Genomic DNA, 24,271 nt, shown 5'->3' with positions numbered 1-24,271 from the left:
CGTCGCATCGTGATTATCCTAGAATGAAACAGAATATATTCAAAATATCCTAATAATCGTACTAATAAAATCGAATGCAAGAACCGGTCGGAATCTTTGAAGAATTTCTAAAAAAAAAAATGTATTTCGAGAAATTCGTAAATAACATTTATTCGTAAGAATAACGTTGAATGGGGAGGAAAGAAAATGAGAAAAAGAAAAGAAAAGAAAAAGAAAAGAAAAGCAAAAAGTAAAGAAAAGAAAAGAAAAAATTACCGGAGAAAGCAGAAAACTAAGAGAAGAAAATATAGTAGAAAAGAATATAAAAGAAGGAGTTTTGAAGGTATGAAGGAATTCGCAATGTCGGTATGCAAGACGTAATTTCCCTGGTGCTATCGTTGGACTTGGCTAGGTTTTTCCTTACCATCTGCTAAACGAGAATCAAAAGTTTCTGCTTTGGTAGTGATACAGATAGCCAGTGTTGGTGATAGTGATGTTGATGGTGGTGTTGGTGATGGTGTATGGTGGTGGTGGTAGCAGCTTAACTCTATATACGTAGCAACAGTAGCAGTAGAGTAGCTGCAGCAGTAGCAGCAGCAGCAGCAGCAGCAGCAGCAGCAGCAGCAGCAGTACTAGCATCAGTACTAGCAGCAGGAGGAACAGAAGAGAAGTTCGGCTTCCATCTTGGAGAAACCGTGCTACGGAATATTGCTCTGAGCTTAACTGCCGTTACGTAGGACGTGCGCTATGAGAAAAGTTCTAGTCGCTGAGCAAGGAGAAGAGTAAAATACTCCATAAAAATAACCGAGACTCCGGACGCGGCTAAACAACCGCATGGCGTTCACAACCACCAGTGTACTACAATATACTATCACCAGCATCACCAGCAGTACGGGTATCACTATCACCACCAACACCAGCAAGATTCTCGTAGTAATCATAAAGGAGGCCAGTAGGACCTCTCGAAACGTTCTCCTCTTCTCCCTCTCTTTTTTCTCGGTGTACAAAATTTTATCTCTAAATTCAAAGGATCTTTCTCTTTTTTTTTTTATTTGTCTCTCTATTTCTCTCTCTTTTTCTTTTTTTCTCCTTTTCTTTTCTTATCGCTATGAACTAGAATCCTTGTCGTTTCTATTAAAAGATTTTACGTAGTCGTTGTTCTCTCTGTGTGAGTGAGAAGATATCGTATTTTTAATTATTATTATTATTATTATTATTATTATTATAGTAGTAATAAAAGTAGTAGTAGTAGTAGTAGTAGTAGTAGTAGAAGTAGAAATAGAAGTGGTTGTTATTGTTGTTGTTGTAGCGTAATCGTATCGTAACGCAAAAGAAAGGAATTTTGCAAAAATTTCATTAACACGTTGATCCGTTATCCCATGATATTACAAAGTAGTACCTATACCTAGACTTACTTTTCCCAGATTTTATTTTATACGCCAGAACGAGAGTTACGTATTCAAAAACGAAACGAAACGAAACGAAACAAAAAAGTACTAGCTAGCTTCGGATAATCCCTTTGTTAAAGGAAAAACAAAATTCCGTGAAAATAACTTTCGTTTTCTCCGTTCGAATGGATCATTAAAAGTTTCTCTTTCTTTCTTTTTTTCTTTTCTTCTTTCTTTCTTTCTAGCTTTATTTTTATTATTTCTCTCTCTCTCTCTTTTTCTTTCCTTTTTTTTCTTTTTTATTCGATAACTTTTCAGCATATACATTATGTAGGTACATATATATACATAGATAAATAGCGAATGAATTAGCGAATGAATGAATATTCGAACGTTTACGTTATTTAAAAGCAAGCAGTCGTTTTTCGGTTATTTCGAAAGCAGTAAAATTCAGATACACGTAGACCTGGAATACTGGACTGCACAGCTCAAAATGGAATAAAATTACGAGGAAAAGGAGAGGATGAGGTGGATGAGGAAGAGGGAAATGGAGGGATGTACTCGGGTCACGATGGCTCCCTCGTTGCGAGGCCACTATAATTGCAAAACTTCCGGGACTACGAGCGAACCCCGTCGCATATGAGCGCTTCCTTTGACTCGACTCGAGTGAGACGTTGATCGATTTAAACGATACGTTATGAAAAATCTATAAACGTGGACCTATATAACTCTATGGGTTTACTCTTAGTTTATCGCGAAAAAATTAAATAAAAAAAAAGAAGTAAATGAATAAAAAAATGTTTTTATATAGCTTTTCTATCTTTTTTATTCCAAAACGTTTTCTTCTATCCTTTCTAAAAGATTCATTATTATCGATTTTTATCTTTTGATTCATTTCATTTTCTTTCTTTTCTTTCTTTCTATTTCTTTTTATTTGCTTCAGATATTTACTCGCGCGTAATTATAATGATACGAAGGAGGATTTCAATATCATCGAATTTTTTCAGATTTTTCACATTCCCTTGGAAATCTGAGATATGTCGGTGTGTTTTTCAATTTTTTATATATTTTGAAAATTGACTTACGTTTTATGTTTATAAAAGTATCAGTGTATCGTTTAATCCTCAAAATATCGGAGAAATCGATTTATGCGTATTTTTTATAAAATAACGTCCGACATACGTTCGATTAGATTTGATATTGATGATAAATAATATCATATCGGCGATTAATAAAAATAAGAAAATTATTTTGTTTTATCCACGTATTATATAAAAACCGATGTAAATTAATATTTACTTTGAAATAGATCATTTTCTCATTGACGGAGAAGAGAGAACGTAACAATTTAAAATTTTTTCGCATTCGTACGAACGAATGAACAAACGAACGATCATGAAATTCTCTTTCACGATCCCATTTTCGAGTAAAACAGCGAGAAGAAGAGAGAGAGAGAGAGAGAGAAAGAGAGAGAAAAAACGGGAGAGTGAGCGAATGGATCGTAAAAGTAAATGTCCGCACGTTTGGCGGTCGCGTTTTCCGCATCATAGCTGCGGTCCTTCGTTTCTTTCATAATTTCACCTCGGTAGAGCTTCCTCTGAGATTTACCTTGAAGAAATTCACCGTCCTCTAAACTAGGATTAGCGTGTAGTAAAGAAACAAAGAGAAAAAGAAGTTAACGATATATATATATATATATATAGAGAGAGAGAGAGATACATATATACATACATTACATATATATGTATGTATATGTATATATGTATATATATGTATGTATGTCTGTATGTACACCATATAGTGTGTATATATATGTATATGTATGTGTATATGTATATATGAATACTATGATATATACATAAATGTATATATACCATAGATATATATATGGTGTACATATATACGTATATATGTACCAAGAATGAACTGATATTGTCAATAGAATATTTGCAGGTGGAGCTGCTACTACTACTATTCACTCATGGATGGAAGCACTTTAGTTGAAAAGGATGCAATGTAATTCGCGGAATGTTCTTCTCTTTGGATGCTTTTGGTGTTTTCGCAAACAAACAATGGTAGTCACTCGAGCGAGTGATTCTTTTTATCGCTTCTTTCAGCCTTTTACATTTTACTTTTTACTTTCGTTTATTCTTTTTCCTTTTTTCTTCTTCTATTCTTCCTTTATATTTCGTTTTATTTTTATACTCAATCTAGGCTAGACTAGACGATATTTTTCTAAACAAAGGGATTATCTAAATATATTCATTCATTCAATGGTATATTATAATATATATATAAAAAATAAATAGTCCTTTCGATTCATCTCGTTATTCAACAATTATCATCTCGATAATCATAACAAAAAATATTATATATACTTATTTACGACACATCGTGTGGCAATACCCATTATAATTTTAACAATTAATTAACTATTCTATACACATTTTTCTTTCGTGCAGGAAAGAATTTAAAGAAAAAAAAAGAAACAAAGAAAGAAAGAAAACGAAGAAGAAAAAAGTAGTAATAATAATAATAATAATAATAATAATAATAATAATAATAATAATAATTTGTTGTAAAAAAGAGGAAAGACCATCGGAAAATCGTTGGTGGTTCATCGAGAAGATTACATCGAAACACGTCAATGTTATTCGCAATAGGAAACGAAGAAATAAGGTGAAAATAAAACGAGGAAGATAGACGTCAGGAGAATGAGACGCGAAGATGATGCAAAAGAGAAGGAAAAGGATATCGTATTGATGGTAGTGTTGGTATTGGTACTGGGCGTTGGTGTTAGTAGTAGTGAGTGGTGATAGTGGTGGTAGTTGTATGTAATAGTATTGGTGCCGTTTCCAAGCGTTCACCGATGTTGACATCGATCTGAAGTACGTACAAAACAGCTATACTTTCCAGTAGGTACATCTCGAAACACCGCTGCGATATCGAGAAAAGGTATCGACAATGCTGTAAGACGACGAAGAAAGGACGAGTTGTAGGATATTTCTATAGAGAAGGTATTCGAGAAAGAGAGAGAGAGAGAGAGAAAGAATCTAGACTTTCCTCTTTCTAGTCGATTTTTCGTCAAATCGGATGTAGGAAAAACGAAGTACCTCGGAGTTCTATTTTCCTTCGAGCTCACTGAGAATTTCAAATAGAAACTTTTTGATAATAGACTGTGGTGGTAGTATCACGGGAGATTTCGATTGCAAATGAAATCAAACGAAACGAAACGAAACGGGAACGAAAAACGGAACTATATGAAAAATTTTATTGCTACGAATGGCTTTTTGTGTTTTTTTTTCTCCTTCTTCTTTTTTTTTCCTTTTTTTTTTTTATCACGGCTTATAATCGAAATTTATTCGAAGGAAAATTATGTTATAATCATAAAAAAAAAATAAAGAAAAAATAAAAATAATGAAAATAATGAAAAGGAAAGAAAGGAGAGATTCGTTTCGAAGATCGATTCGATTGGAAATTAAATATTGGATTGAACAAAGTAATAGTGATTCGATTGCGAACGAATTGAAAGGAAAAAAATTCAAAAGGAAACGGATTCGCTTTTGTGCGAAATGAATCCTCGAAATAATTATAAAAACGGGTAAAATTATATGATTGGAAGGGAGGAGAAAAAAAGAAAGAAAGGAAAAAGAACATTCAAAAAAAAAAAAAAAGAAATAAAAATGAAAAAGATCGATTCGATTGTTGGAAATTAAAATATTCACCGATCGATACTACACCGATCGTCCTCAATCGTGTTTTTATAAAAACGTCTACTTCAAGTTTTCCGATCGATTTTATTCTCAATTACTTTTATTACTCTTCTCCTATTTCTTTTTTTTATTTTCTTTTTTTTTTTTTTGGTTTTCTCCTTTTGTAATTTTTGAATACACTGTGAAATGTACTTTAACCTTATTCACGTAAAAACTCGCTCTTCTCTTTCAACGAAAGAATAAATAAATAAATCAATAAATCAATTCGGTTTCTCTAACTTCAATAAAAAAAAAAAGAGAGAGAGAGAGAGAGAGAGAGAGAGGAAAAAGAAAACAGAAAAAACTTCCATTGTGACATCGTATGTTCCACAATTCATCACACTTTTACGATTCATTAGTTTCATCACGAAGTTTTCTATATACATACATACATATATGTGTATATATGTATGTGTGTATATAGAAAAGTATGTATGTACGTATGTATCCATTCTAACCATTTTAATCTTAATCAAAATAAATTTCATACGTCGACGTTTAACGAATCGAAAATCTTTTCTGGGATTTAACGAACTAACGTAGAGCAGGAGACTTTCCCCCTGGTTGAACACGATCAACCCTACGGTTAGATATTTTATCTTTGGGGAGAGCATAGAAATACGGGAAGGGGAGAAGAACGTGCGTAAATGGATCCGATTCCGATGAATGAGGGACATGATGATGAAGTGACTAAACTAACGAAATACCAGACGGTTGTACCGTGTTAGAAAGTAATACAAACCATTAGAATTAAGTTTGAAATCGGTCGGTGATGAAGAGAGAGAGAGAGAGAGAGAGAGAGAGAGAGACAAAAAGGAAGAAAAAAAAATCAAAGTAAAGAAAAAGGATAGAGAATATTTCGATTAAAAGAGAAAAGAGGAGAGAAGGGGGGAGAGAGGAGAGAGAGAGAGAGAGAGAGGAAGTGAAGAGAGTTGAGTGAAAGAAGAAAATGCGTAATGAGAAACGCGTAGATAAAGAAAGAAGAGGAAGGGAGAGAGAAAAAAGAAAGTAGAGGTAAGAGCGAGAAGAAAGAGAAATGAAGAGCGAAGAGAAGGAGGAAGGGAGGAAAGGAAAAAGAGAAAAAGAAAAAAAAAACGTTCAGCTTTTGTGGAATGTGGCGCGAATAACGGAAGAAAGAATCGTCTTTCCGTTTTCGGGCTCGCTCCTCGAAAACTTTCCCGGTCGGCTTTCGCAATAAAGCTAGCTCGCTAAAATTCTGTCCTCGCTTTATCTCTGACAGCTTTCTCCTTTGCTTTTGGGTAGTATAGTAGTATGGTAGTATAGTAATAATAGTTGGAGTAGTAATGGAGGTGATAGTGAAGTAATATAGTAAGAGTAAGGAAAGTAGTAGTAGTAGAAGTAATATAGTAAGAGTAGAGGAAGTAATAGTAGTTTTCTCTTTTGCTTTTGGATAGTATAGTAGTATAGTAGTAATAGTTGGAGTAGTAATGGAGGTGATAGTGAAGTAATATAGTAAGAGTAGGGTAAGTAATAGTAGTAGCAGTAGTAGTAGTAGTAGTAGTAGTAGTAGTAGTAGTAGTAGTAGTAATAGTAGTAGTAGTAATAAAAAAATCTGTATACGTATAAGTAATACAGTAGTAATAAGTAGTAACAGTAGTAGTAATGTAAAATCAATAGTGGAAGTAGTAGTAGTATTACTATAAAAACAGTGATGAAAGTAGTAGAAAAAGTGATGTTTGTTGTAAAGTAGTAGTAGTAGTAATATTTGTAGTAAAGTGTAGTAGTACTATTGGTAATATTAATATGTAATAACGTTTATAGTTAAGTATAGGAATAGTAATAATAGTGATGGTAGTAGTCGAGTATAGTAGAAGCATTACGTCCGATGCAGAAGAACGAGATAGGGAGAGAAAAGAGAGATGTTGAGAAAGTAGGGTGGGTAGGGGTTGGATACGGGGTTGGGGTTAGAGAAGGTCCTCGCTTCATTCGTAAATACGAGAAACGTTGAGGACAATATATAAAGCGAAAGGAAGCAAGAAAGGGAGGATTAAAGCGAGTACGAAAGCAAATGAAGTTCCGCATATCCGTCGGTCCATTCGAGAAATATCGTGCGAGTACCGAGAGCAGAAACGAAAGGAGAAAAGGGAAGAGGAAAGGAGAAGAGGAGTGAGGAGATAGACAGAGAGACAGAGAGACAGAGAGACAGAGAGAGAGAGAGAGAGAGAGAGAGAACACGTAGGATGTGAATATATATGTATTCATCCTTCCTTCCAAACGAAACACCCAACGAAATTATAAATTACGGTCAGTATAATTGTGAAGGCTTTGCGGCAACGTTAATCGTTTCTCCTTTTTCAAAAGGACACACGTCCTGTACTCATTGAGGATCCTGTCGCGAGTGAACGGAGCCTTTGCAAGTAAAGAGAGAGAGAGAGAAAGAGAGAAAGAGAGAAAGAAAGAAAAAGAGAAGAAAAAAGGATAGAAAAAGGAAAATTACTTCTTTTCGTAGGAAGAACCTCGATAACGACGAATTAAAACGATAAACAGATTTGACAGGAGATGAATAAAGTATGAGAAAGAAAGAATTTTAGAAAGGAAGAAAGAAAGAAGGGAAAAAGAAGAGAAAGAAAAAAAGAAAGACAAGGAGGGAGGACGAATTGAAGAATAAGTATGTGAACAAGTGACTGAATGAGTGAGTGAGTGAGTGAGTGAGTGAGTGAATGTATGAGCTCCTCGGAGTAAGAAATAAGGGTGGGAAAGATTGACGAAAAAAAAAATAGAAAAAAAAATAAAAAAAAGGAAGAACAGAAAAAACGAAATACGAAAAAAGAAACAAAAAGAAGAAACTTCAGAAAAGAAGAGAAAAAAATTGATAGGCTTCGCGTGTGTGCACGAATTTCGATGGATGGATAGACGGATGGATGGATGGATGGATAGATGGATGGATGGATAGACGGATGGATGGATGGATGGATGGATAGACGGATGGATAGACGGATGGATGGATGGATGGATGGATGGATGGATGGATGGATGGATGGATCGATGGAGGAAAAAATCAAGGATCGTTCGTGAATCTTCGTTCGAGCGGAAACGAACGAGTAAAGGACGAAAGAAGACTTGCGAGAACGAAAACGACATAGAGAGAGAGAGAGAGAAAGAGAGAGAGAGAGAGAGAGAGAGAGAGAGACAGAAGGAGAAGGAGAAAGAAAGAGAGACAGACAGAGAGTGCCTATAGAAAATAAGAAGATAGCCCGGAGAGACCGTAGAGAAATGGAGGCGTCTGCTTCGACACGCTGAGTGCACGGGTATTTCGAAAATCCGATAAATCTCACTACCTCCCACTCCGTTTTGCTGTCCTCCCTGACATACTCTATACTCTCTCTCTCTCTCTCTCTCTCTCTCTCTCTCTCTCTCTCTCTCTCTCTTTCTCTCTTTCTCTTCAAGTGTAGTAGTTCGCGCGCGCACGTGCATCGACCGACCAAGCGATGAAATTTCCACGTCCTCCCAATCTCTAGTTATTCCCAGGGCATTCTGGGTACCCGATATCCGCAGGCTTTTCTATCCTCTTTGCCTCTCTCTCTCTCTCTCTCTCTCTTGCTCCTCTCTTTCTTTCTCCCTTGAAGCTCCGTTTCGAACGCTCTGAACTCGCTTTGCCGATCGGGAGACGAGATTCTCGACTAACACGGAAGACGAACGAAGAAAGAGTTAGAAAGACAAAGACAGAGACAAAGACACAGAGAGAGAGAGAGAGAGAGAGAGAGAGAGAGAGAAAGAGAGACACAGCTGATATAGACGCGTGAGAATCGGCCTACTGCGAGATTCTTCTTCCTACATTTATACTACTCTTCTAGCTTCTTTCTTTCTCTCTTTCTATCTCTCCTTCTCTCTTTCTCTCTGTCTTTCTCTTTTTAGAGAGTGAAAGATGTGGTAGAGGAGATAAGATAGAATGCACGATGACTCGACTGAAACGAACGGTATTAGAGAAGTTATTTGCGACGATCGACTGGAATCTGTCCTGTGAAATCGAAAAGAGAATAATATGTACGTGTATATGCATTTCTGTCTCTCTCTCTCTCTCTCTCTCTCTCTCTCTCTCTCTCTTGTGTATAGATGTGTGTGAATGTGAATATATATGATGAATATGATGTGAATATATATGATAAATATATATGTGGCTGGTCACAGAGATCCTACGACGTCCGTTCTACGATCATTTCGAAGATATGGAATATACAATGAGATATAGTCGGTCAATCGAAGTTGATGAATAATTAAAGCGATATTTCCTAGGTTAATTTCTGATTTAATTAATTAAGAACCACCCGATATTAGTAATTTATTCTTCGTCTCATTCATATTCTTATTCTTATTCTTAATGAAATTTTTCTAATACACTCGCTTTTACTATTCGTCTTTACGTTTCTTTTCCCTTTACTTCTTTTCTTATTTTTAATATTTAATATTCTCATCGTTCGATATATCTACATATGCAGATATGTACATATGTATGTATATATATATATATATATATATATATATATATATATATATATGTAGATAGGTATACATACATTATATGAAATATTAATTTATTAACAGATATAATTATATTTTTGTTATCGACAACGTGAGAGGAATATTGATTCGTCTCATTCGTATTCGTACCCGTATTATTATTATTATTATTATTATTATTATTATTATTATTATTATTATTATTATCATTATCATCATCATCATCATCATCATCATTACTATTATCATCATTATTGGTATTATCTTTTTCTCTTTCGAATTTGATTTCTATTTTTGCTCGTTATAATCGATTGAAAAATGTCTCGGTCAATCAGTCACGTCAAACTTCGTCATAATAATTCATAACGTGGTCTCGATCGTATTTTCGCGTATCATCGCATAGAGCTTTTTGTCAGCATTCGGCGAAAGAGTAAAATCAATGGGTATCATAAAATCGTTCGTCCGCTATAATGAAATGTCGCATGCGTGAAAGTGACTCTAAACGTTGACGGGACGGATCGAGTAACGTCGTTAATTAATAATCCGAAGCACCATCCCCCTCTATTCCCATTGCCATCCCTCGTTTCCCATCTATGCTGAATTCGATCATTTAACAACGATACCGCGAATAGTGTGTGTGTGTGTGTGAGAGAGAGAGAGAGAGAGAGAGAGAGAGAGAGGGAGAGAGACCACGTTCGTGTTACTCAAGTTAATAATCGTTATTATAGAGTATGTTGAAAGAGTGTGTGAGAAAGAGATAAAAAGAGACAACCGAAGAGGTACTTTTTTCGAAATGAAAAATGAAAGAGAGAGAAAGAGAGAAAAGATCGATCATATTTTGATCTTTCTTCGCCTATGCTCATATATATTTAGTTATATGCATATGCAAATGTGTACGTGTGTATGCGCGAGCGTGTATGTATATAATATATATATATATATATATATATATATATATATATATATATATATATATATAGTATAAACAAGATAACCGCTTTTCTCGTTGGTTCCGTCGCACGAAGCTTTAATTAATGCGCCAGCATTACGTCGTTATAACGTACTTAACGCGAAGGATTATTGAACGACCTTTCGTAGGGGTCACAAGCGCATTGACATCGCTCGATTCGCTTCTCTATCTCTTCTCTACCTATCTGTATGTCTATGTGTATATCTATATATGTATGTATGTATGTATGTGTGTATGTATGTACGTACTACAAGAGCAAATCTTCTTTAATTAGTATTTCCGATAGATATGTAAACGAATAAAAGATCTTCTACTAGAAATGTAATGTAACGTTTGAGAAAATTATTATTCCTTGATAATATGAAAGATCGATCTTCCACGAGAAAAATATTTTTGTTTGTTCGTTCGTTCATTCGTTTATTCGTTCGTTTATTCGTTCGTTTATTCGTTCGTTCGTTTTGTTTTTTTACTTTCATCAATTATCTACTTTTGCCCTTCTTTTTCTTTCTTTTATTTTTCTCTTTCTGTTTCTTCTCTTTTTTTTTTTTGTAACCAGGGATTATACCGTATCGTGAGTACCCTTAAGCCAAATACGATATGAAATTTTTATACGCATTAACAGTACGAGAGATTAATTGAAATTAATTATGATAATAACTGTAGATTGATAATAAATCGTTCAAGCGATTTTCTGTTTTTTAATCAAACAATGATATAAATCTGGATACATAGTGGCGAGTTTTAATTTATAAATGTGATTTCGATACTTTCATATATTATTCTTTCGGCGTAATAACATATTAAAATTGATAATAATTATAAGACGATATTTATTAAATCTTCTGAATAGAGGAAAAGAAAAAGAAAAAGAAAACAAACGAAGGAAAAAACAAAGTCGATTCGCGTGTAAGATTATTTCTATCGATTCTATAATTTGTAAGAGGATATTTATTAAATCTTATCGTTAAAAAAAAAAAAAAAAAAAAGGAAAATACAAGATTATTTTCAACGATAATGATAAAAACTATTTTGTATCGTACGTTTTAACGTCAAAATTTACTACGATAATAATCGTTCGATGAGATTCATGAAATATTATGTTTGTGGAGAAGAAGAAAAGGAAAAAAAGGAGGAAACAAAATTTATCAACAGGATCATTAGCATTTAATAGCAAAATAATAAAAAAAAAAAAAAAAGTGATAAAAAGATATTTATATCCTTCAGAAAAAAAAACAAGAAAGAAAAAAAATAGAAGGAAAAAAAAAACAAAATTTATGCAAGATCATTAATATCTAATAGCAAAATAATAAAAAAAAAAAAAGTGAAAAGAAAAATATTTATATCGCCCTTCAAAAGAGAAAAGAAGAAGAAGAAGAAGAAGAAGAAGAAGAAAAGATTAAAAAGAAAAGAAACTTACAAAAATGATAAAAGCAACGACTGACAAAATATAAATGAGATGTGTACGAAGCGAGAAAGAGATATATGCACTTTCGTTCGCCAGGAGAATTATATTTACTCGTAGAGCCGAATCCACCCACTTCTCCCTTCATCCTTCCCCACCCTATCACTACCCCCTACCCTTACGTTTTCTCTAACATCCTAGTAGAGAGCATCGAGTTTCCTGAAGCGATCGCTGAACGATACATCGCGTACATACACACGCATATACATATACAGAGCTTGGGCCATATATATATATATATATACACATACATATATATGGATCCCGTATAGCTCGGTGCCGCACGTTAATGCCAATTAATTAACCTGAAATCACCGGGCTCAAACCATTAGTGGCACTTAATCCAGGGCTCGTCGTAGACCCTTACGCGGGTTGTGTCCTCGAGACCCAGTATAGTAGTACACGAGCGTTATAATCGCTGTTACCCACCGACGGTTTCATCGAAATCGATCATCCTACTTATCAAGATCATCTTCGAAAGTGGATCGCTATCGGATCTTTTAGAGTGGATCGTTTGGATCATATGTGTATGTACCTATAGATATCTACGTATGCGAATATATGTACGCGTGTTGTATGCGATGTTGGTTTGACCTATCAACCTAATCTTCTTTCTTCTAGTTATTTCAAAGACGATCGAGGAAGAAAGAGAGTTTGAATTTCGTAATAAACCACAACCAATCGATCTACCATTAAATCCTATCGATCCTTTCGATCCTTTCGATCCTTTCGATCCTTTCTCTTTTCTCCTTTTTCGCTTTAAAACTTAACTTGGAATAATGGTAATAAACTGAAATTATTATTTTGGATATCTTTTAGTTATTATATAGTATAGCAATCGTTATTACATATGATTTTTATATTCGTATCAAAAATTAGAACGTGCGATAATATATATATATATATATATATATATATATATATATATATATATATATAATTTTTAAATATATTTTAACTAAATGAAAATATACATTGAAATTATTTATCGCGTCTTTTGTTCGTCTTTGTGATATAACGAATGATAAATACACGATTAGAGAATTAAGAAAAGAACAAAAAAAGAAGAAACAAAAATAGTATGATGACTTCAAACGTAGTACGAACTATGTTGCGCGTTCTCTCGTATGTACAAACAAAACGACGTAATTAATGAAGCTCTTTGTGAAAGCTGCATAACCGCGATGACGACTATGACGAAGCCAACGACGACGACGAAGACGACGACGATGATGATAAAGATGATAATAATCATGATAATAATAATAATAATAATAATAATAATAATAATAATAATAATAATAATAATAATAATAATAATAATAATAATTCTAATAATAATGAATATGACGATAACAATAACTATAATAATTAGCATAACTCGAGCTCTGTCTCCCCTCTCTTTCTTTCCTTCTCTTTCTCTCTACTTTTTCTTTTTCTTCTTATTTTTTATTATTTTTCTTTTTTTCTTCTTCCTCTTTCTTCTTTTTTTTTCATTCTCTCTCTCTCTCTCTCTCTCTCTCTCTCTCTCTCAATCGTGCTTTTAATTATGCACAGCGCGTTCATCAAATAGTCGCCATCGCAGTCGTTATACGAGTTCGCTCGGTGAATCGCTAATTAGACGATACGAAACCAAGAAAAATCTGTCTCTCTCTTTCTTTCTCTTTTTCTCTAACTATGTTACTTGAAACAATTTAGTTCCTATTCTCGAAACGATATACATATTATATACGTATGCACATATATGACGACATATACAATACACGATACACGATAAATACATATATACGTAAGATAGATGTGGAAAACGATTATTCATCTCGATTATTCCGTGAACGAGACCGCTGTCGATTATTAATTCGCGTTGATTCGCCGCATCGTTGAACACTTGATGGACGTACGAATTAATCCCAGAAATCCTTCTCTCTCTTCTTCTACTTGCATAACATCGATGTCGATATATGTATACATAGATTCATAAATTTATACATACATATATACATACATACATATATACGTATGATATCTTTCCTTTCCCTGTCTCTTTCTTTCATCCTCTCTTTCTCGAACATCAGTCTAAACTTTTTCTTATCATTACGATATACATTTTCATCCGAGCTAAATTCATATCACTTGATTTCGCAATGCTATTTTAATCAAACGCGATTCTGATTTTGGACGATTTCAAATTGAAGAATATTAACGTACGAAGACGACGAATTTATTCCTACTTCTTCTTTTTAATCAGTATAAAAAAAAAGAAGAAGAGAGAGAAAATAATAAAAAACCAGAAGATCCAAAAAAGAAAATAATAATACGAGGGAAAAGGAGGAATAATGAATGATGAATGACAAAAAAGAAATGTTTCAAACGGGAATAAAAAAAGAAGAAGAGAAAAGAAAGGAAAAAACAATGGGATGATAATTTTAAAGGTTTCAAAATTGGGCGCAATTACGTTCGTACAATAAATTAATACTTTTTCCTTCTTTTCCTTTTCCTATCCTTCGAATGAAATTAATTTATAATTAGATTAGGTGATATCAGTTCAAATCAGACGAATCTGAAATCTTCAGATAAAAATGTTTCATCGATATAACTTTGTCAAACCATAAAGATTTTTATTTATTCGCGAATAAAATAGATCGCTATTTTCCAACTTCAAAATAATTAATATTTTGAACAAACTGATATAGCTAATGACATACCAATAGATGATATAAATATAATTTGTTAGTAGAACATATTTACAATTATAAAAAAAAAAAAAAAAAAAAAAAAAACGAATAATAGATAGTTTTGCATGATATCATCACAATTATTTCTTCTTTTTTTCTTCTCATTTATCTTTTTACCGAACGATGCAAATAAATCGTAAGTTCCGAAACGCGCAAGATACTTTTGTAGATATTGACGATAATTAAGAACGTGAAAGATGAAGAAAGAAGAGATAAACAAATATCGAAGAGAATGAGAAAATAAAACATAAAGGAAAGAAAGAAAGAAAGAAAGAAAGAAGAAGACAAAGAATATAATATACGATGAAGATGACGAAGAAATTCTCGTAGAAGAGGAAATAAATCGAAGATAATAGTAATTAAAATGGAAAGATTCATCGAGAGCTTGGAGAACGTAGAATCGTACGATCGTACTTATGATCTTTCTTACGATCGATCTTACGTACGATCTATCGCCTGATCTCATTGTCGTTCTCTTAAGAAGGGAGTGCCGATAATCGAAGTAAAACTCTTGTACTAATTAAGAGATCGTAGGGAGACGCGAGCATGGCAATTAGCGAGTCGCGAGTCGAGCAGCAACAGAAACACCGAGTACGACGACGACGACGACAACGACAACGACAACGACCACAAGGGATCCTTAATTGAACGGATTACAGCGAAGTTACTTGAACTAGGATGCCTTTCAGACAAGCACACCGAGTTCCTTCTGTTCGTACGTCGAAACCCCGTTAATTACCGGATGGCTATATCAAAGGATGTATGAGAATCGCTCTTCTCCTTTTGAGATGTTCTGCCGAAGACGTTACTGTGTATCTCCATCTCTATTTCCATCTCTATCTCCATCTTCCTGTTTACAATGATCTAGCAAATAATAATAATAATATTAATAATGATGATGATGATGATGATGATGGATATTTTTTCGATCGTAAAAATTTTTACGAAGGAACGAACGAACGAATGAACGAACGAATTTTATTGGCTGTTAAGAAAACAACCGTTCTAAAAATTTTTATTTACTCGTCAATCCATCTGTTAACTATATATAAGATTTATGTATTTGTCAGACAAAAATACATGAAAGTTAATTTTATATAAATATTCGAGAAAATAATGCAATTGAATTATTCAGCAGAAAACCCAAAACAGTTCCACCTGTTTTCTTTTTTTTCTTTTTTTTTTCTATATGTATTTCTATCCCTGTCCATTTTCATTTAGAACGATTAATAATAATTGCGAATAATAATACCGTGTTGATCGTAAAGATTTCGTACGAATCAGAAGAAGGATTGTTTATTAGAAGAAGAAAAAAAAATTGTGGAAACGAATTTTACACATTTCTTTTCAACAAACAATGCAATGGAATCTATGTGTAATAAAAAGAATTAGTATATGGGACTCTAAACGATAATATCACGAGAGTTGAAATTGTTTTATTTTTCTTTTACAACTTCGTAAGTATCTGTTAATCGATAATGATTATTATCTAATTGATTATTGAATAAAGACAGTATTAATTGAAAAATTCCTAATTGATTGTCTTCGTACTAATCTTCGACGGAGAAGTAAAATAAATTAAAAGAAACTATTAAATTAAAAACTATTACAAAAAAAAGATTTAAGTGTTTAAATTTACAAAAAAATTGCGATCAAATAATATAATATATATATATATACTTTTTTAATATTATTATAAATATATTTTTTACAAGCATAGATATTTTAATATTAATATCAAACAACCCGTATCAGTGTATATATAGCAAGAAAAAAATATATATATACATTTATATATATCTACTTATTCGAAGCATTACAAAATTGGAAATCGTTACTCAATATATACATACATACGTACATATGTATGCATGAAATAATAAATCGTATCGAGAGAAGAAGAAACGAATTAATGAAAAGCAATCGATATAATTGTGAGAGGATAAACAAGATAATAGGATTCGTAATACTTTCTCATGTTATAATCATGTAAAACGATCTCTCCATCTCTTTCAAATCCTGCTAGGAAGATTGAATTCCTTGACGAACGTCGAACGTTTCTAACGATAAAAATTTCGCATTGGTTGGTTGGTTGTTGATCGGTTGATTGGTTGCTTGGTTACTTCGTTTTATTTATTAACAGTGGTGTAGGTAAGTTCACCGTCAAAAGAGAAAGAGAGAGAGAGAGAGAGAAAGAGAGGAACTCGTGCAAATATACTCGGATGACCTTTTGAGCCACGACCCCGAAAGCTTCTCAGAATGAGAAATAGAGAGAAAGAAAAAAACAGAGAGAGAAAGAGAAAGAGAAAGAGAAAGAGAAAAAGAGAAAGAGAAAGAAAAAGAGAGGGAAAGAGAGAGAGAGAACATTTGTGACTAAACGTACGTGTACAAGAGGGCGATCATTAATTAATACCTTCCGGGACGAAACGAGTCATGAATCAACGCTGCTGTAACAGCGTGGTAACGTTTCTCTCTTTCTCTCTCTCTTTCTCTTTTCTATCCATCTACTTCTTTCTCATTTTCTTTTTCACTGTCCCTCTTTCTCTCTTATACATACATACGCACGTATATACACATTTCTATCTACTTACGTGGTATACGTAATATATATACACATACACGTATTATATAACTATCTGTGTATATATATATATATACATAGATAATAAAAATATAAAGATTATATATATATATGTACACACAATCTCAATATATACGCACACACATACATATATACAATCTTTGTTTGGTTGTATTATATATATATATTTCTATCTATCTATCTATCTATTTATCTAGCTCGCACAATCTAGTTAGAGTCCGATGCCTTTGACCCGAGACGACGAAATGTCTCGTGACCGATCCCGTTCTATCGATAGGATCTAGCAATGATAAACAATGGCCACCTAGAAGCGATTATTAATCACGCGCGACGATCCACCGCAATTAACCTCTAAGACCATTATTGTGTATCTCTCTCTCTCTCTCTCTCTCTATCTATCTATTTATCTATCTCCCTCTCTCTCTCAATCTCTCTATCTCTCTACCTCTTTCTCTGTGTAATTTTTCTTTCTATCTCTTTCTCACTTTTTTTCTCTCTTTCTCTCTTTCTTTCTATCTTGCTAGTTCCTTCAATTACTTTTTATTTATTTATTTTTTTCTTTCTGTACTATGTTAATTGGTAGAAGTGAAATAGAAGAGGAGAAAAAAGTAGCGAGTTGGAAACTTCATTCGAGTTATCGCATATAAATTTTCTTTCTGGTTACTTTCGCTTCGTTTATGCGTATAAACGTGTATATATATATATATATATATATATATATATATATATATATATATATGAGTGTACATGTACGAAAGATAAAAGAGAAGAGGAGCGTTTTAATTAAATTCAAATTGATCGATCGACACGCAGAGACTAGACAGACGTTAAGAATCTTCCATCGATCTATTCCCGTTCTCGTGAACAACTGGAATCGATAGATCGATAGATCGATCGATCGATAGATAACTCATACGTCTGCGATTAGAATGAGAGAGAGAGAGAGAGAGAGAGAGAGAGAGAGAGAGACTCGTTTCCCATCGATTTGCATGTTACCATCTGGCTTCAACCTCGCAAGATTCGACATCGTAAAGCTTCTTTTTTCCTACCCTCCTCCTCCTCCTCCTCTTGTAACCGATTTATCGTTGATGGGATTGTGAAAAAAGAAAAGAAAAGAGAAGAAAAAAAAAAGAAAAAAAAAATAGAAATCACTTCTTTTTTCTTTAACAAAGAAAATAAAAGACTTACAATTTTTCTAATCTTAAAATGATTACAGATGGAAAGCGACGTTTGAAAAACAAATGTACCATTTAATATTCGTTTTTCATCCATCGTAAGATTTTACATCGTAAAGATTCTTCGTCTCTTTTCTACCGATCGTTTGATCCGTTTTGTTATTATGGGATTATAAAGAAGAAGAGAGAAAAAGAAAGAAAGAAAAAGAAAAAAGAAAAAGAGCTGTGAAGTCCAACACAGAAAAATATTTTTCGAATATTAAGGGTACGTGTCTTCCTGAACGTCAAAAAAAAAAAAAAGAGAGAAATGATCGAATGTTGAAAAATCTGAATGTTGAAAAAAAAAAAGAGGAAAGAGAAGAAAGAAAAAGGAAGAAAAAAGAAAGAAAGAACTGAAAAAGAGAATTAAAGGAGAATTAAGAACTTACAGAACAGATACATTAGTATCTACGTGAAACTAATAGGAAACGGCGAATGAGGATATAGTTAACGAGGAAAAGAGAATACAGTTAAATGACGATGGGTGAATAAGAGAAAAGAAAAGAATGAAGTAAAATCTGGCAATGGAAGAACAAAATCCGAACGATCAATTTCCGCTTTAATGGCTATACAGTCGTTCTGTATCGCTTCGTTTCGTGCGTTAACGTATCCACATAGCTATATATACTTCTCTCTCTCTCTTTCTCTCTCTCTCTCTCTCTTTTTTCTCTCTATATATGTATATATAGTTACTACGATAAACCTAGACCAAGAGAGAGAGAGAGAGAGAGAGAGAGAGAGAGAGTAAACGCACGAGCGCACGTTCAGGAGATCTTCTCACGTTATCCGTTCTGTCCTCCATTTCTCTTTGTATATGTATACATATATATGTATATATATGTATATACAGATATATCTCTATGTGTTAGTTAGTTTACGTGTAGTTATCGCTTCGCAAAGAAGAGAGCCAAACGGCGAAAGCACGATCGCCGTTTATGAGACCGATAAATCTACGAAACCATGTATACTTATACACATTCTCTCTCTCTCTCTCTCTCTCTCTCTATATATATATATATATATGTATGTATATATATATGTATATACACATACATACACATACATGTAGTAGATATGCGCACGGCTAATAAAGATTTCAAACGTTTAAAGTGCTTAAAGGCCGTAAATAAACTGAATTTACACGGGGAAATATGACGGCGGTCCAAGACGTCAACGTTATTAAAGCGATAATACGAATATAATATGATGAAATGTACATCTATTTCCTATTATTATCTCCTTTGGTAAGAATAAATATTCGTTAAACTATGTCATAAATTTTTCAATCGATTCTTCTCCATCATAAATATTTTTCTTTTTTAATTATTTTTCTTTCTTTTTTTCTCTTTCTTCTTTTTTTTTCTTTTTCTTTTTTTTTTTAATTTCGTTTTAATATTTCAATTTTTACGAACTAACAACGGTTAATCCCGTTTTTATGATATTCGAATTAAAAGTAGAAAACAGGATAATATAAATCTTATTATTCGATCGATCTTATTATCTAATTTCGTTTAAACGTATTGGTAATAATTAAAACGGAATAAGGTCAATCGTTATCTCTTTCAATTGATCGATGTTATTAATTTTCTATTGATCTCTAATGTTATCGTTTCGTAAATAGAAAATAAACGACGTAATATCAATCTTATTATCTAATTTCGTTGAAACGTTAGAAACATTAATTGATACAAATGTGACATGAGTAAGAAACGTGTTAGTCGATCAGTCAATCGATCAGTCGATCGGTCTACTGATTGATTTTATTTATTTATGTTGATCTAACGTTATCACATTAGAAATAGAAAACAAACTAGGAGATAATGTCAATATTATTGCGTAATACATGTTTAATAGATATTAAAAGAATCATCGATGAAAATAAAAATATGTGAGAGAATTGAATCGGTCGATCGATCGACAGACAGATAGATAGATAGATAGATAAATAGATAGATATTTCGATATTGATCGATCTTATTCATTTATTTTTTTTTTATTGTTTTTTTTTTTTTTTACAATAGATCCATATCGATCTTCACTTATACATACATAACGTATTTTAACATAGTTTCTCTCGATTAAAAAGAGAAAACTATACTTGATTTCTTGAAGCGGAAGATCACGAAATGGCAGAGAAAGAATGAAAGGGGGCTTTCCTATCGTGATTAATTTAACCAGAAACGCCTTAGAGAGATGCTTCGAGAGAGAAAGAGAAAGAGAAAGATCCTTAAGAAATAAATCTTAAGCTTGGATCTAAGCCGATAATTATAATTCATTCGGAAGAAGACTTGCCCCTATCGTTCGAGGATCGTCCGTTTTCTTCTTTTCTTTCTTTTTCCTCTTTTTCCCGGCGTTTATGTTGATCGTTATTTACGAAAAAAGAAGAAAAAGAAAATAGAAAAGAAAAAGAGAAAAAATACAAAAAACAAAAAAAAAACAAACAAACAAAAAAAAAACAAAAAACAAAAAGGAAAACAAGAGAAGAAAAAAAGATTTAATTGATTTTTAAATATAGCTCTAACAACTTTTACCTCCATTTCTCTGCTCTTCTAAGTCGAGATAATTACGAGGGAATATACACGTTGCGTGTATACGTACGTATATATGTATGTGTAGATGTATGTACTTCTAGTAATCTCGATTTTCCAATTTGATTCATGATCGTAACATAAACATAGAGAGAGAGAGAGAGAAAGAGAGAGAGGGAGATAGAGAAAACTCGAGGTGTAATCTATGTAGCACCAATCACGATTAATTTAATGATCCTTCGGCCAAGGCCGATGTCCGTTTTATCGAGGAAGTCGTGCATATACGGTCGAGCGCGTAAAGATCACTGATCTTTGATATTTGAACTTTCCGTGTCCTCAACTAAAGAGAAAAAGAGAAAGAGAAAGAGAAAGAGAGAGAGAGAGAGAGAGAGAGACAAGTTCATGGCTGGCGAAAGTTGTTGTTCTTAAACGTAGAAAACGTTTTATCGAGATTATTATCGTCCTTTAAGCTCGACACCTCGAGAATCCTTCGACCTCATGTATATCGGATCGTGCGAAACGACCTTGCATGAACAACGCATTACTTCAATACTATCGGTTGTATTAATCTCTTTTATTATTATCTTCTCTAGCTTTAACGCAGACTAAACGAATACGTCGTCGTTTTAAACGATTACGTATTTATGTATTTATGTATGCGTGTATTTATATTAATGAATATGGTGCTCGATAGATATTATATCTTTTTAAAGTATTTATGGCGAGATTTTTCTTTTTCTTTTTTTTTTTTCTTTCTTTTTTTTCTTTATATGTATATATGTCTAGAGAAATTATATAAATACTAATGTTACGACGAGATACGTGTAACATTCGAAAATCATATAATATGTGAAATTTTTGTCCAATGTTATATATTGTGGTAGACTGCGTATTAGAGTTGAAGTATTATGTATCTAGATATTACGTTATATTACATACGTAATAAATATTGAATAAATTTTGATGTATGAAAAAAAAGGGGAATTACTCATAGTAGATTGTAACATATTTGTAATATCATGTAACTGTATATTATAATATCAAATATACTGTTATTATAAATATACTCTAATATAACGCTTAACGATGAAAACAATTATTGATTAGACTAAATATATAACTTATATAAATACGGATTTTATAAATTATATTATTGATTATTTGTCTGCTGTGCGAATCGAAAAAAATTATTAGGGAAACGTATAATTAATCGTAAGTAGTTATCTATATCAGTTTAAAATAAGACGTGATCTATTAAATATGATCGAACGTAATTGATTTTTCCAATCTGTTGGTCGTGCACGATCTTTGGTATCGTTAATAAGTAAAGTAACTATGTACTTACCTTTTTAAGATGGCCCTTGTTAGTTCCAAGGAAGACGACGGTGTAATCACCAGTGGACGTAGCAGCTACTGCCGTGAGGAGAGTGTCGAAAGTTAAAACAGGAAATGCAGCGATTGGATCTTCGCCACCGAGAGGAGTGTTCACGTCCAAACCGCAAAAATCCTCGCCGATAGTTTGTAATTTCTATAAGGAGAGACAAAGGAAAGAACAAAATTAATAAAATCAATCGATCGTTCATAAGATTTTTTTTTGTGTTTATTACGTTTCTATATATATATATTAATTATATTTTTATTATATATTTTTATATATATTTAATTATATAAGGTTCAAAAGTTAGCAAAAAGATCGACGAATTTTTTACTAAACGTTTAATGGCGATATAATCGATATATGATAATCAACAATACTGTTTCCTATTCCACGAATATACGGGATGATAATTCTAAATTGATCTAATCGTACGATGTAATTATCGAATGTGTACGTAATATACTATATCGTAGTATATAATCATCCATCATAAATGTAATTAAATTTACGGGAGTAAACGTAAGGTATAGATAGTATAATGACTTGATAATTGACTACAAAAATAAATAAATAAATAAATAAATAAATAAAAAATAAAACAAAATAAAAAAGAATGTTTGGCGCGTATATGTATGAGATAAATTGAATGGAGATTAGTTTCAATTTTCCTTCTTCCCTTTTCTCTTTTATTTATTTATTTTATTATTTTTTTTGTTTTGTTTTCATTCCATTTATATATTCGACGTATGAACGATTAATAGAGATTAAAAATGTTCTCGTCCTATCTTCGTTCTCTATAGATTACATCGAGTGAATATTTTTAAAATACTTTTAATCAGAATTTTAAGTAATTACTCGATATTAATAGTAAATTATCAGTACGGAATATATATGGTTAATGTTATATCGATTAATTAAAAAAGAAAAAAAAAACTCCGTATTTTATATAAATAGAAGAATTTATAATAAACCCGAAGAGGCAACCCAGATACATAATTATTTATATTACCTTCAGATATTTTATTATTATTCTATATTCACATACATTCAATATTTCTTTTCCCAAATATATTATGTAATTAATTATTGAAAAACTAATGATCAAATAGATAGAATTGTTCATTGATATTCTTACCGTATTATATAATATTTGTAAATTATTTCGATTGAATATATTCGGTAAAATATATAAAACTTTATTAACATTGATAATAATATTCTGGAGTTAATTGTCACGCACGTCCGTACGCTTCGAACGACGGAACGACACTAATAACATATGTGGCATCCCATAGGTAATGTACACACATACATATATACAAATATTCATCGATACGCGTAAACACGAGTATCAGCTGTTGTATTCCCTCGATTCGATGATAGGACAACGAAAACTAATGTAAACGAACGAGCTGATTTCATTTCGATACGATTCTTATTTTACGAATGAAAAAGAAATAACTTTTGTTTTTCTTTTTTATTCTTTTCTTTTTTTTTTTTTTATTTCTTTTTCCTCTCGGTGAACGTTAACCGACCAAGCTTTTGTTTGTTTGTTTATAACATTCAGGGAAATGTTTTTTTTTTTTTTGTATTTTTCTCTTCCTTTCATTTCTCTCTTTTTTCTTTTCCCTTTTTTTCGTAACACACAAATATTGTAGATAGATCATCGCAGATCGTAGATCGTAGGATATTACGATCATAAATTTTCGGACGTTTTATGTATAGAATGTAATCAAAACGATCTAACGAACGAGTATGGTTGTAAGATCAACAACACAGAACGC

At 32.4% G+C, this 24,271-nt stretch overlaps 1 protein-coding gene across 1 annotated transcript in view; it reads right to left on the bottom strand.

The window, feature by feature from the left end:
* LOC127061883 (plexin-A4) overlaps positions 1-24,271 on the bottom strand; it is a 277,822-nt gene that overhangs the window by 61,042 nt on the left and 192,509 nt on the right. The window contains exon 3 of the mRNA XM_050989346.1: positions 22,455-22,637. Coding sequence (XP_050845303.1) covers positions 22,455-22,637 — 183 coding nt within the window. The remainder of the gene's footprint in view (positions 1-22,454; positions 22,638-24,271) is intronic.

Source organism: Vespula vulgaris, chromosome 2, assembly GCF_905475345.1.
Source record: "Vespula vulgaris chromosome 2, iyVesVulg1.1, whole genome shotgun sequence".
Taxonomy (NCBI): Eukaryota; Metazoa; Arthropoda; class Insecta; order Hymenoptera; family Vespidae; genus Vespula; species Vespula vulgaris.
Note: the sequence above shows the minus strand (reverse complement) of the source record. Positions and strands in the feature narration are given on the sequence as shown.